This window comes from Saimiri boliviensis, chromosome 5 (assembly GCF_048565385.1).
Source record: "Saimiri boliviensis isolate mSaiBol1 chromosome 5, mSaiBol1.pri, whole genome shotgun sequence".
Taxonomy (NCBI): Eukaryota; Metazoa; Chordata; class Mammalia; order Primates; family Cebidae; genus Saimiri; species Saimiri boliviensis.
Window position 1 is genome coordinate 95,313,424 of NC_133453.1, and position 13,776 is coordinate 95,327,199.

A 13,776-nucleotide genomic window follows, 5' to 3' on the forward strand; every position below is an offset into this window, starting at 1 on the left:
AAATGACAGACATGTTCTTTATCTTGGTTGTGGTGCATAAATTTGTCAAAACTTATTAAAGTTACACTTTTAAAATGTGCAGTTCATTGTATGCCAATTATACCTCAGTAGGGCTAGAAAAAAATCCTCATTATTAAAAGTTAACAAAAATAAACTAGGAAAGGTGAAGGAAAGGGTGGAAGGAGTACATGGTCACCTTCTGAACTGAAGAGTTAGCAGATATCATTGAATGTTGATGAAACAAGTAAAAGAGGTTTAGGCATATTATTTAGCATTCAATGATAATAATATGGCTACCAAATACTAAAAGAAGTAGAGTAGGATGAAAAAAATATTAGGTAACAAATATTATCCATGGTTGATAAATCAGAAGTAGAGATATTATCTAGAGTTATGAGAGTAACCAGAAGAGGTAAAAATTAAAAGCATTACATGAGGTTTCCTCCTAACTTCTTCTGTAAGATTTGGTTTGTTGCATATTGTAATTTGATGAAGTAAATAATTACAAATAAAAATCCTAATAAAATAGTTACTCATATGAAATAGAAAAGTAACATGGACGTAAAAATAAATTTCAAAAGGAGATGGTAAGCAACTGGTCCTAGAAATCAGAGTGCAGGGTTAAAATGTACTTGGAGAAGTCAACATTTAAGGCATGAATGCTTTTAATATCTAGTACTAAACATTGAATCATCATTCGCTCTTGGAAAGTTCTACTTTATTTCTACCTAAAACTCCAATACCGAAATTCCTTAGCATTAATTTAATTCTAAACTCAGTTTTTAAAATGTAGAAAAAAATGTTTGCAGTCTTGTATAAGAAGACATAGGACACAGAGGTCTTATGTAGGATGACATAAAATACAGATATTTGGCAATACCTATTACTCAAGGCAATATACAATGATACAAAGTATTTATGTTTGTAGCTGAATGTGGAGTCTAGTTTTTAGAGCCATGTGCATTATTTGTAAATCACTTATTGAGTGCCTAACATGGACTAAGAAAAATACTGTTCTATTTCATTCTCATAGTAACTTTACGAGCCAGAAATTATTGTGCATGTGGTCTTTCCATTTCTCCAGTATCTCCTGCTTTCTTATTTTGAGAATTAAATGAGACAATTATTAGAAATGCCAATGGGTTTTTCTCCTCCCTTTCTCTTTTTCAGGAACTTTGGAGAAATGCAGACATTAAAACAGAAAAAAAGCATTTCTTCTTGTCTTTTTCCCTTTGAATCTGTAGCGTTCAGAAGAAAAAAGATGGGAACAGAGGAAAAGTTAGTACATTTCTTAGGATTTAGATCTACTGGAAATATCTGGGTCCCCTGCAGGCCTCTAGCCACAAGATTGCATCACCTATCATAAAACTCCCTGGCTGTGCTTTTCTACCGAGTTCACATTTACAGTACTAATAATGCCTTCAGCACAAGTCATTTCCAGGGAATTAAGTCCTTGCAGTCAGTGGGTTAAATCCCCATGAAATAACCCGCAGGTGACCCAATTGGATTGACCTCAAGTATAGAATTTCAGATCAATAGCTGCAGTACTTGGATTCTGAGATATAAAACAATCCCTAGTGCTTTTGTTACCCCAATGAGTATTATCAGACAGGGGATTACTATGGCAATTGCAGAGTCTTATGATATTAATGTTTTTTTTTGGTCCCAAAATAAATTATTTTAAAAAGTAAATGCATTCTGTTCACTGTTTTTGGACTATGTGATAATTTTCAAACATATAATAAAAAATAAAGTAATTCAGACAGCACCAGTGGTCATTAATTGTCTGTACTAAAAATAAGATTTTCTCCTCAGATGCAAGGTTTTCCAGTTGGATGCAACATTCCTTTTGGTCTAACCACCTTTTATGTCTTCCATGAAAGGGTAACAGATCTCTCAATCTGGGGCCAAATAAAAATGTTAACACTTCACAAACTGGGCTTGTGGGTAATAAAAGAGAAAAGGGAAATAATGTTATGACAACATGAACCATGACATCAACCGACATGGTGTTTTACTTGCGTATAACCAAAAAAACAGAAACCATTTTAAGTATTTACACCAACAGAGGGAATTAATTTGTTGCAGAGAATTGGTTACTCAGGTAATGAAGAAGCTGAACCAGATAAGGAAGAGTGAAATAACCAAGAAATTAGACACACCAGGAAGCCACTACCTTCTCCAGGCTGGAAAAGCAAAGAAAGGAGGGTCTGCGTTACCAGAAGGGAGCTGAAACCAGAGGGGGCCTGTTTGGTCAAAGCTGAAGCTATGAAAGAGAAGGAGCCTCAGGCAGAAAAGTCACTTGAGGCAGATGGGTGGCAAGGGTGAGCAGGTGGGGGATAAACTCATAAACTGCTGGCCTTCATCTTCACTCTCTCTCTTTCTCCGATCTCTTGCCAGTGGCTTTGACTGGGTACAACAGCATCTCAAGAACACTTGCAAGTTTGGAGATTTCTCAAAGACCTTAAAACTGAGCTAGCATTTGGCCCAGTAATCCTATTACTGGGTATAGATCCAAAAGGAAACAAATCGTTCTACCAAAAACACTTTCTACCAAGCACTTTCATGTTCAGTGCAGCACTATTCACCATAGCAAAGATATGGAATCAACCTAGGTGCACATTGATTGTGGACTGGGTAAAGAAAATGTGGTACATATACACAGAATACTATGCAGCTATAAAAAAAGAATGAAATCATATCCTGTGGAGCAACATGGATGCAACTGGAGGCCATTATCCTAAGCGAATTAACGCAGGGACAGAAAACCAAATGCCACATGTTCTCACTTATAAGTGGGAGCTAAACACTGGGTACACATGGAATAAAGATGGCATCAATAGACACTGGGAACAACTCGATGGGAGAGGGAGGGAGGCAGGCAAGAGCTGAAAACCTGTTGGGTACTATGCTCTATACCTGCGTGATGGCATTATTTGTACCCCAAACCTCAGCATCATGCAGTATACCCAGGTAACAAACCTGCACATGTACCTTCTTAATCTAAAATAAAAGTCGAGAAACAACTACTATTAACAGAAAGAACATCTGCAAAATATAGCTGGCTAGGACCAATCCTCCTATGGTACAGAGCAGGCATCCCCTAACTACGGCCCACGGGCCGCATACGGCCCCCTGAGGCCATTTATCCGGCCCCCCGCCGCACTTCAGGCAGGGGCACCTCTTTCATTGGTGGTCAGTGAGAGGAGCACAGTGTGTGGCGGCCCTCCAACGGTCTGAGGGACAGTGAACTGGCCCCCTGTGTAAAAAGTTTAGGGACGCCTGGTACAGAGAATAAAAGGGAAGAGCTGGGATCTGAGGACAAAAGGCCTAAACCCAGCCTCTTTGTCCTCAATTCATCCCCTCCTGTGAATTTACATTACCTGGTTGGTCCCTTTTCATATAAAGCCAAAAACTTGTGAGGTGGATCTGTTGAGCTTCTCGCTGTATAGATTTTTACAAGAGGCTATGTGAGCTTCGATAAAGCCCTGAGACTGGGTGGAAATGTTCCTATAATCTTGAAAGATTTTTTAGTACAATTGGTACACATGGAGAAAAAGTATCTCCTCTGGGATGGTTTTTACCATTGCCAAAGAACTAGGTGGCTACTCTCTCACTGATTAAAAATATTCAAATATGAATTACAACCTAGAGTTTATCCTAGGTTTAGAACACAAGGACTAGCTTCAGGGTTAGACAAAAAATACATGGGTTAGTAAATGTGTCTCTGTCCAATATCGTAACATGTATCTCAGCCCCATTACCCTATTGGTTGATCTCTCCATTTTACATATTAAAAAATAATGACATTCTACAATTCTCCTGTGAGTTGAGGTAAGGCTTCTGAGTGTCTCAGTCCATTTGGCCTACTATAAAAAATGCTGTAAACTTAGCAAACAACAGAAATTTCTTTCTCACTGTTCTGGAGTCTTGGAAGTATGAGACCAAGTTGACAGCAGATGTAATGCCTTGGTGAGGGCCCACTCACTTCTAGTTGTGCCATCACATGGTGGAAGAAGATTCAGGTTTCTCTTGGGCCTCTTTTATAAGGCCACTAATCCCACTCGTGAGGGCTCTGCTCTCATGACCTAGTCTCCATCCAAAGCCCTCATCTCTCAATACCATCACCTTGGTGAACTTCAACATATACATTTTGATGGAGCACAGACTTTCAGACCATAGCACTGAGTTTGATTCTCCTTGCCTTAAACAATGAAAAAAGAAGTCTCCTCTCTCTTGTCTTCCAAATTACATTCTCAAACAAAGCTCACATGCAGAAACACTGTTAGCACTGCTTGGGTACCCTCTTACATTTTTAAAGGATGTTCTTAGGCACTTTCTCATTCACTCTCACCATAACGCATTTTACAGGTGTTGGCCAAAACCCTTGCCAGAGTCATCAATCCCAATAGTCTGCTGCCTGCCTCCACTCTGACACATTGAGTTCTTACCATCCTTATATTTCTCAAATTCTGACCAATTTGGATTTAAGTCTAGAATATCCCTTTGATGATCCTTCTCCTTAGACAAATTCAAAGGACATACTCTCTTGTGGGTTCTGAGGGCCTGCTTTTCATCTCTCTCAAGCTAAGAAAATGACTTTCCTAATAATTTTAGAATCAGGTTAACTACGGGAAGCTTAAATGATGGATATCCTAATTATAAACCCCAAAGAACACATACAGAGGTATGTTTCCAAATGAGATAGTCCTCATTTGAAAGTGTGGAGATCATGATGTGAAATTTGTATGATGTCTTTAAATGTATGCAATCAGAGGTAGGTATTCAAACTCAAGTCCTTCCAATTTCCTACCAGAATGCTGTCCCAACACTGAGTTGCTTGGGTGTTCCAAGACAGAATATCGGAAAAAGCTCTTATGGAAATGCCTGCTTGTTTATGTTTTCTTTATTTCTTCTTCTAAATGAAGTTAAGAGAGCCTGCTTAACAATGAAACACTGCTCTTCTGAAGAAGTAGAGGGCTCATGAGATGAAGTTGTGACAAGGGATAAGAGTTCCACCCTCAACCCAGAACCCATAATTAGAGTACTGTTACTACAGTACATTTAACAACAGCAGGAGCAGCAGCAGCAACAGCAACATCTGAAATTGTGAGCAGGCAACAAGAGAAAGACCTTAGGAGAAAAATTTCTTATTTTCCTTGATACCATTTTGCCAGAGCTTTAAAAAAGGGTGAAGCCTTTGTGAATGATACACAGAATTAAAGGGCACATTGAGGGGCTGTTTTCCAACACAGGCCCCCCAAATCTCCACTTCCACTAATGGGAACACTGCACACCCAGCCATCCAAGATCAGACCTCCTGAGAACAGCATTTTTTTTCTTGGAGATTCGTCTCGTTAGGACTTTAATTAAGCTCCTGCAAGGCTTGTAAGGTTTTTAATTTTACCTCTCTCTCTTCTTTCTTTCTTAAATCAGCTGGCTTGCCAGGAAACTTTTTCCAAGCTGTCACAGTTATAGTAAGCATACCTTAATATATTAAATTTAGAGATGTACCAGTAGTTGCTTCTCCAAGGATTAATAGCAGAAGTACCCTTGCATTTGGAAAAGATTTTCACCGAGTCATTCATTCATTAACTTTTACTTAAGTGTGTGTGTGTTTTGTGAATTTAAAAAAAAGCAGAAAAGAAAGCTTCATGGAGTGTACAATGACTACTGGTCATAACTCACTCTCTCATAAAGTCACCAGTTTAAAAGAAGAAACTTGCTCTTACTTAATTTGATATTCACGCTGCTCATAAGCAAATTGTGGCTGTTTACTAGTGTTGTTGGGTGAAGCGTGAGTGAGCCAAGAGAACATGATGCTTCAGTTGATAATTTAACACATATTTCATGAAACGTAATATTTAATTTACGTAGGTTTCTTTTCAAGACCCCTTTGTATTCAAACTCATTGCAATTCCGAAAGTATAGAGGCAGAGACAAGGGGTACACAAGGTGAAACCTTTAAAAGAGATTCGATGAGACACTACTTTCATTTGAGGATGCTTAAATTGGCCACCCTAAATAGAATGTCATATTTTTTTTCTTAATTAAAAAAAAAAAAACAACTCGGATAATACTGCAGGGCCAGAAATAAAACAAGCCATCAAAACACAAAAACGAACGCAAGATATGGAGCATCAGGGATACTATCTGTTCCCCATGATTATTATTATAATCATTCTTATTATTTACTTAATAATTCCAGGATGTCAGGTTATTCCTCCACCTGCCCCCTTCTGTGAGGTACTTACTGATCGCTTCCACAAATTGCTCAAAGAAACTGTAAGGGAAGAGCGGCTCAGGCAGCTCCCGGAAAAACATCTTCAGTGCTCCGGTGACAACGTGGATGTCCTCCCACTGGCTGTCGTCCAAATTCAGCTTCTCTTCTGGGAAAACACGAGGAGAAATGGAACAACTGGTTTTAATGAAACAATTACAAGACACTAATTATTATGTTAATGTTTGCCTACTATCATCAGCAACCGTTAACAGCCTTCTGCACCTAGAGGTTTGGTGCTGTGCATGTTTTTTTTTTCTCCCTTTTTCCGTAGGAAGGGAACATTTTCAATGGAATACCATCTGTAGGAATGCAGCTAACAAAAAACCAAGAGACACAAAGAGACAGTGCCATTGACACAGTATGTCAGATACATTTATTCCCACAATGCATCAGTATGAAAATTAGCATCACGGCTCAACATGATTCAAAGCTATTTGGTTTTGAGGCCGAGGGGCTAAGAGTTGCCAATGATGGCCGGCTCAAGGGACCGGCCTAAAGGCCTTGCTGAGCCAACAGGAGACATATGCTAAACATGGCAATAGAAAATGAGTTATTGCTTTACATGTGTTAGCCTTGCTATGTACAAGGGAATAATGGGTAACACTTTTTCCTTTTTTTTTTTTTTTTTTTTTGCCTGAATATAAAGTCAGCAAGGAATAGAATACTGAGTGAGAAAGGATATTAATTCTTTCTTACTGCTTCAAAAATATCTTTTTTTTCAGTTCTCATCTCAGTGAGGAAAATATGCCCAGCAACAATATTAGACAGACCCCTGTTGGCCTACGTAGGCTATGCAAAGCTGTCAAAAATGATAACACACTAAAGACAAACCACAAATGCTTACCAACTCTTTTTAGAAACAACAGAAATATTTGCAAGGGAAGCTTAAGTGGAGATGTTGAAATATTAAGGAAAGTAAATGCCAAAATGAAGGTTTTAGTAGAAATAAAGTGTGCTAGGCAATTATTTTTGTCCTTTTCCCCCTCAATATGAAAGTCTGGAATTAGTCTCACCCAAGAAGTAGATGCATTCATGTCTGAAAGGGACATCTTGATATAAAATGAACAGGAAGCAAGGTACAAAGGCACCGCTGTTGAGCCAGACGATTTGTCTTTCTAAACTTGCAGCATGAAAAAGGTTTTGGATTCTGGGCTTCATAAAAGACTAATCATTTTAGACAATCTGGGGGTTAACTGAAAAGCTGAGAATCCTGGCAAGCACCAAGGTATTTGGTCAACTGGAATTTTGTTTCTTTGCTGATGTCTTGGGCTAGCATTCACATGTCTGTTGGATGTCAGTTTTATGAATGCAGAGGAGCATTTTGCACCAAAAATGTAAGAAAAGCTGGGAATTGTCACTGTAGGGATTCTCTGCATGGGTTTTTTTGCTAATAATGTTCATGTCCTTTAAAAATATTAGCCCAAACCTTTAGCAGATCTTTAAAAAAATATGAACTATCATTTCCAGGGCTTATAGTAAGTGGTGTTCCTGCTCAACAGTATGTTTGCAAAGAGATGAAATGAAGGTGAATCTGTTTATTTCAGATGGCTAATCTTCCCTTTTAGTCTTCATTTCTACCTCAATCATAACACAATAATATGATCCACAACAAAATCAACAGAGGAGACCTTCTTTCTGCCCTGCAATCATTTTTGATTGATTGTGTTTCAACAATTAGTCTTTTATTTGGCTACACACTATTGAAATAGGCCGACAGCATCTTAGCAGGCCAGCTTTAAACAGTCAACTGTTAACAATAGCATCAAAAAGGGAGACCTGATGGGGTTTACTGTCACTTTAAAGAACGGGGTTTTCACATTGTTGAAATCTGTCAGATATTTTGAAATGTCCCTCTCACTATGGTGCCACACCCCCTGCGTGCCCTTATAATAAAATTGGTTTTACTCCTGATTAAATCATTTTCTCCCTACCCACTACCATACTTCTCATAATGGACCTGTGTGCTCTACAGCTGGTGTTCTTCCCATGGTACCAATTCTTACTTTATCTTTTAAGCACTTTGCTGCTAAGATCTCATGCAGAGTGCTTATGTTTTGTTAAGAGCTTCATTCTTAGAGAAATAGCTTAACACATGTTCTAAAAATGTTGTACAACTTATTGCTTAAAACACATTTAGAAAATGTATAAGTACTTTGGCGCCGAACTTTAAGTGGAAACCTTAACACACACACACACACACACACACACACACACACACACACGTGCACACACACACACACACACACACACACCTATCCGTACCAAAAATCTATCAGAAAGGTCCAACACAAAATTCCATTTTGGTGCATAAGTTTGAGATTGCTAAAGGAAAGTGTTCAGCAGGTAAAAAAGAGAATGATTTTATCTTGAGCAAGAAAATGACAACAACGACAGCAACAAATAATGGCTTAACCAAAGGAAAACAGCATTGATATTGGTCACCTCCACATTAATATCACTTAATTCAACTGAACATGACAATGGACTGTATCTATACATAAAGAAAATTTACCAATAGATACCAATTTACCAATAGATACCATCTACTTAAAGTACCACATATTAACTGCATCACTTAAAGCAACATTCCTGCTATAGATTTCTACGTAGTTTTCATTTAAAGAAATAATAATTTGTAGCCCTTCAAGAAGTAGTTTAAATAGGCAATATGGCAAATAGAGTATTTTGAAATAAAATACTAATTTTTACATCAAGTTTTCATAATCAACCAAGGTTAAGATCCCTTGTAAAGAAGATGATGTTATGGCAAATTTTGCAAAGACACTGTAGTTTATCTAAACATAAAATTATGTCCATATAATATGCCTTCTTATGAAGCCAACAGGTCCTGAAGATGAAATAACCATAGCCCTATCCTGGTGTTAACAGGCATTATTGCAAATGCAATTGCATTATTTGATGAGCATTTTTGAACTAGATTCTACATAGTGATGATGTCATACTTTTCCCTTTTCTAATAGAGTAGGGTTTCTCAAAAGCACCACACTATTGACATTTGGGACTGGAAAATTATTTGTGATGGGGGCTGTCTTGTACATTCTAGGTTGTTTAGCAGTATCCTTGACCTTAATTTATTAGATGCCAGTAGCACTTCCCAGTGGGGAATGATAAAAATTGTGTCTAGAGAGTGCCACTTATCTCCCATGGTGTAAAATTATTCTTGGTTGAGAACCACTATAATTAAGTCCATAAGTGTCTATAGAAGTTACTCAACAAATATTTATGCAGTTTACCTTAGGTGGGCAGGGAACTAGAAAATTAGATACACACATATTGATATTTCTTTCATATGAACTTAAGAGTTGGTAATTATTCTTGACAAAATCATAACTTTTTATAGAACAAAATCCATATGAACACATTTAGGGTACTTTGCAACAAAAGCAATAACCATCAATTACTTAGAGTTTACACTGTAACAGGGACTGTGCTGTGCACTCCACATTCATTAGTTAATTTAATGTTTTCAGCAAGATGAGAAAGTTGCTATTATTAGTTATCATCATATCCGTTTCACAGATAGAGAAAGTGAGGCATAGGTAGATTAAACAATTTTTCCATGGTTGCCAAGTGATGAAACCAGGGTAAGGAGCCAGTAAGCCCCCACTATGTTTAAAATCACTGTGTTCAGACTTAATCTTGGCTGGCAGAAGCAGAAAGGGAAAAAGCAAATAAACAGTAATTGCAAATGGTAGATTATTATGTCAAAGATTGTAATTTTTAATTTTATTCTTATATGTCTTACTTGAGGCTATGCTTTTACCTGTAAGCTGACTCTCATCTCTGGTAATTACTGACTTGTAGAAGGCACAGATTCTTATATAAACAGACATAAAAGAAATTGGTAATAAAAAAAAAACCGCATTAGGAAATGGGCAAATTGTTATGTAGCAATGGAGTGAAGAGGAAATATGATAGAGCAGGAAAAGAGACCATACAAAACACATATTCCAGCTTGGATTTACCACTAATTCATTGTATATCTATTTGTTTATCTATTTGCAAAATGAAGATAGTTAGAAGGGTAATTGTTACTATCAAATGGGAAAATGTATCTGAAAAACATTTTGAAAGCATAAGAAAACAAATTTATACACAATGTCACCAGAATGGGGCAGGTGAATAAAGGCCAAAATGGTAAAACAAAAAAAGGGACTAAGGCAACTGAAACATTGAGCAAATATTGTAAACTAGCCTGGTTATTTTAGAGGATTTATCTCAGTGTAATGCAGTTTCTCATATGGGATCAACAAAAACTACACTGCTATAAAAGACTACCTGGGCCTGGGTAATTTACAAAGAAAAGAGGGTTAATTGGCTCATGGTTCCACAGGCTGTACAGGAAGCACAGCTGGGGAGGTCTCAGGAAACTTCCATTCATGGCAGAAGCTGAAGGGGAAGCAAGCACATCTCCACATGGTCAGCAGCAGAGAGAGTGAAGAGGAAAGTGCTATACACTTTTAAACAACCAGATGTGAGCACCTACTCGCTCTCAGGAGAACAGCAAGAGGGATAGCTGTCTCCATGATCCAATCACCTTCCATCAGGTCCCTCCCCAACACTGGGGATTACTATTCAACATGACATCCATCTGGGTGGGGACACAAAGCCAAACCACATTCACGTGCTGTTGCCCAATCCTAGGAAGAAGTCTGGTTGAATCATGATATCTCACAATCCTTATAATCTGTGCTGGTTTCTCCTGGCCCTCTAATTATGTTATCTTAAATTCATTTTGGTTATGTTTTCGCCTTAAAGGATGTAAACAGAATTAAAGATAGGTTAAGCTCCACAGCACAAATACCATGAGACTTTTATGAGATCACATACACACATAAACCTAAATGCTGTACCCAAATAAGGCTGTCCTGAAATGTTCTTCCTTGAAGAATCTTCAGGGCACTTTTTAAAGTAAAAATTTATCTAATATCAAGATTTACAAAATTGTATGTGAAAGAAAAAAATTTAACAGTAGCTATTAGAAACAATTTTTCCTAAAAATAAGAATTGAAAGATGAATCTTTGATAGCCATCGTAGGTCAATGGTAGTTCCCAAGAAAAAAGGAGCATTTAAATATCATTAAGTGTTTAATTGCCATCCCAGCATGGTGGCTCATGCCTGTAATACTAGCACTTTGGAAGGCTGAGAGGGGTGGATCACTTGAGGCCAGGAGCTTGAGACCATTCGGGCCAATATGGTGAAACCCCATCTGTACTAAAAATAACAGAAATTAGCTGGGCATGGTGGCATGCCTGTAATTCCAGCTACTCGGGAGGTCGAGGCAGAAGAATTACTTGAACCTGGAAGGTGGAGGATGCAGTGAGCCGAGATTGCACCACTGCCCTCCAGCTGCCTGGGTGATGGAGTAAAACTCTATCTCAAGGAAATAAAGAAGAGTTTACCACTTTCCTCTTGTATTACATATTGCTCTGTAGATATTGGCATATATGACCAGCAGTTGGGATATCAGGTCCAATTTTAACTAGACTCAAACTGTCTTAACCTAGTCTTTGTTGAGATGTGCTTGCACTTGAACTATCCAGAATAGAAGAACAACAGATTCAAGAAAGAATTCTTCTTCATGTATTGAAAAACAAGTGCTTTTTTACCTTGTAATATTTTCCACGGCACTTTTAAAAACCTCTTTCCAACTTCCGTTTTATTGTTGCAATTTTAAAAAGAAGAAAAGACACCCCAGCTTTCCCAGGATACAGAGAGAACAGTCCTGATCTCATTACTACAGTGCAAAGAACCTGTTACACTATGAAACTCTCATAAAGGATGGTGTCCCTACTTCCAGCACAGATGACCATTTGGATCCCTTATCTAAAAGGCCTGCTAGGTACATGAAAGTCACATCCCAAGTGAAAGAGATGCCAGAGGGATGATCGATCCAAAACATAATAATACGTTTAGCCCTAAAACCAGATCAGTAGATTAGATATTAAAATGTATAAAATGACACTGTTTATAAAGATATAGAAGATTTTTAAATTAACATTTAAAGGAATAGATCAAAAGGAAGTTGGCTGAACATTCGACTAGCTCAACCTTTCCTGCTGTGCTGGTTCCTGAAAGTGATGGTTCGGTCTGATTTCTGGTGGATTAGAGAGGTTCCGCATTCTCAAACACAGTGACGTCAACACTGTGCCAAAAGCAGCATCTTTCTGTGCTGCACTGGCTAAAGCTTCTTCCTTCCACACCTTGGCTATAACATGAGACTTCACTGAGGAGATTATCTGAGAAAACTAAACCAGTTGGCCAGTTAATTTGTTTGTTCACTTAATTTTTATCAAACAGAGATGGAAGGAGACTACATGCCAAGCACTGTGTTTTTAAAGCTACAGCTGTTGAGCCTGCTTTATATTCCTCAAAGGAGAGGGCTTCACCAGGTGCTTAGAAAGTGAATATAGATAAAGTTCTGGACATTTTACATCTTGTTACTCTTCTCTAGAATCATATTATTTTGACTTTAGGGGCAAGCTGGGACAAACTCAAAGAACAAATGTATTACCCGAAAATGTGCATCGGGCCTGTTGTTTACTGAATTGTGTCCTTCCATTCCTCAAATTCATACATTGAAATCTTAACCCCCAATACTTCAGTGTGACTGTGTTTGGAGACTGGATCTTTAAAGAGATAATTACGGTAAAATGAGGTCATATGGGCCCCGATTTAATATGAATGGTGTCCTTATAGCAGCAGAGTAGGGTGCACACAGAGGAAAGACCATGTGAAGGCACGGGAGGAAACTGGCTGCCTATACGTCAAGGAGAGAGCCTCAGGAGAAATCAACCTACCAATACCTTTATCTCAGACTTCTAGCGTTCGGAACTGTGAGGAAATACCTTTCTGTTGCTTAAGTCACCCAGTCTGTGGTACTTCGGTATGGTAGCTCAAGCAAACCAATATAATGCCCCAAAGTGTTGGGCAGAGAAAGACAATGTCAAGTTTTGGGATAATACCTATACATTTGGAGAATGCTGGGAAGATGACCGCCTAAGAACAGCTCAGGACTTCAGCTCCCAGTGAAAGTGCAGAGGGTGAGTGGACGCCGCATTTCCAGATGAATTTTTATTGCCCACACACCAGGAGATACCCAGGCAGAGGGGTCGCCAGCGCCGCAGTCCTGGCCCGTGCGGCTGTTTTGGCCCCCGCGGGGCTGATTCGGCCAGCGCGGCTGCTGTGACTACGCCCTTTTGCCGCGGTTCTTCGTACAAAAGCCACTGGTCTGGGAGCCCTCTTAGCTGGCGATCGGAGCCCTGAGATGGCAGAGTTGCCCATTCATCTGAAATAGCGAGCCAGGCCAGGAGATTCCTAGGCAAAAAATCCGCCAGGAGCTGGTGCAGCTGTTTGAGCCGACTCAGTGAGTTGCAGCATGGGAGATCCCGGAGCCTTTTCAACAAGCGACTGGAACGCGGGGTCGTTCAACTTAAAAAATAAAAGACTCTGAGTCAGGGAGCCAGGTGAT

The 13,776-nt window shown here is 38.8% G+C and overlaps 1 protein-coding gene across 1 annotated transcript in view; it reads right to left on the minus strand.

The window, feature by feature from the left end:
* ARHGAP15 (Rho GTPase activating protein 15) overlaps positions 1–13,776 on the minus strand; it is a 645,891-nt gene that overhangs the window by 143,567 nt on the left and 488,548 nt on the right. Inside the window, exon 12 of the mRNA XM_003921995.3 lies at positions 6,255–6,389. Within this exon, the coding sequence (XP_003922044.1) occupies positions 6,255–6,389 (135 nt within the window). The remainder of the gene's footprint in view (positions 1–6,254; positions 6,390–13,776) is intronic.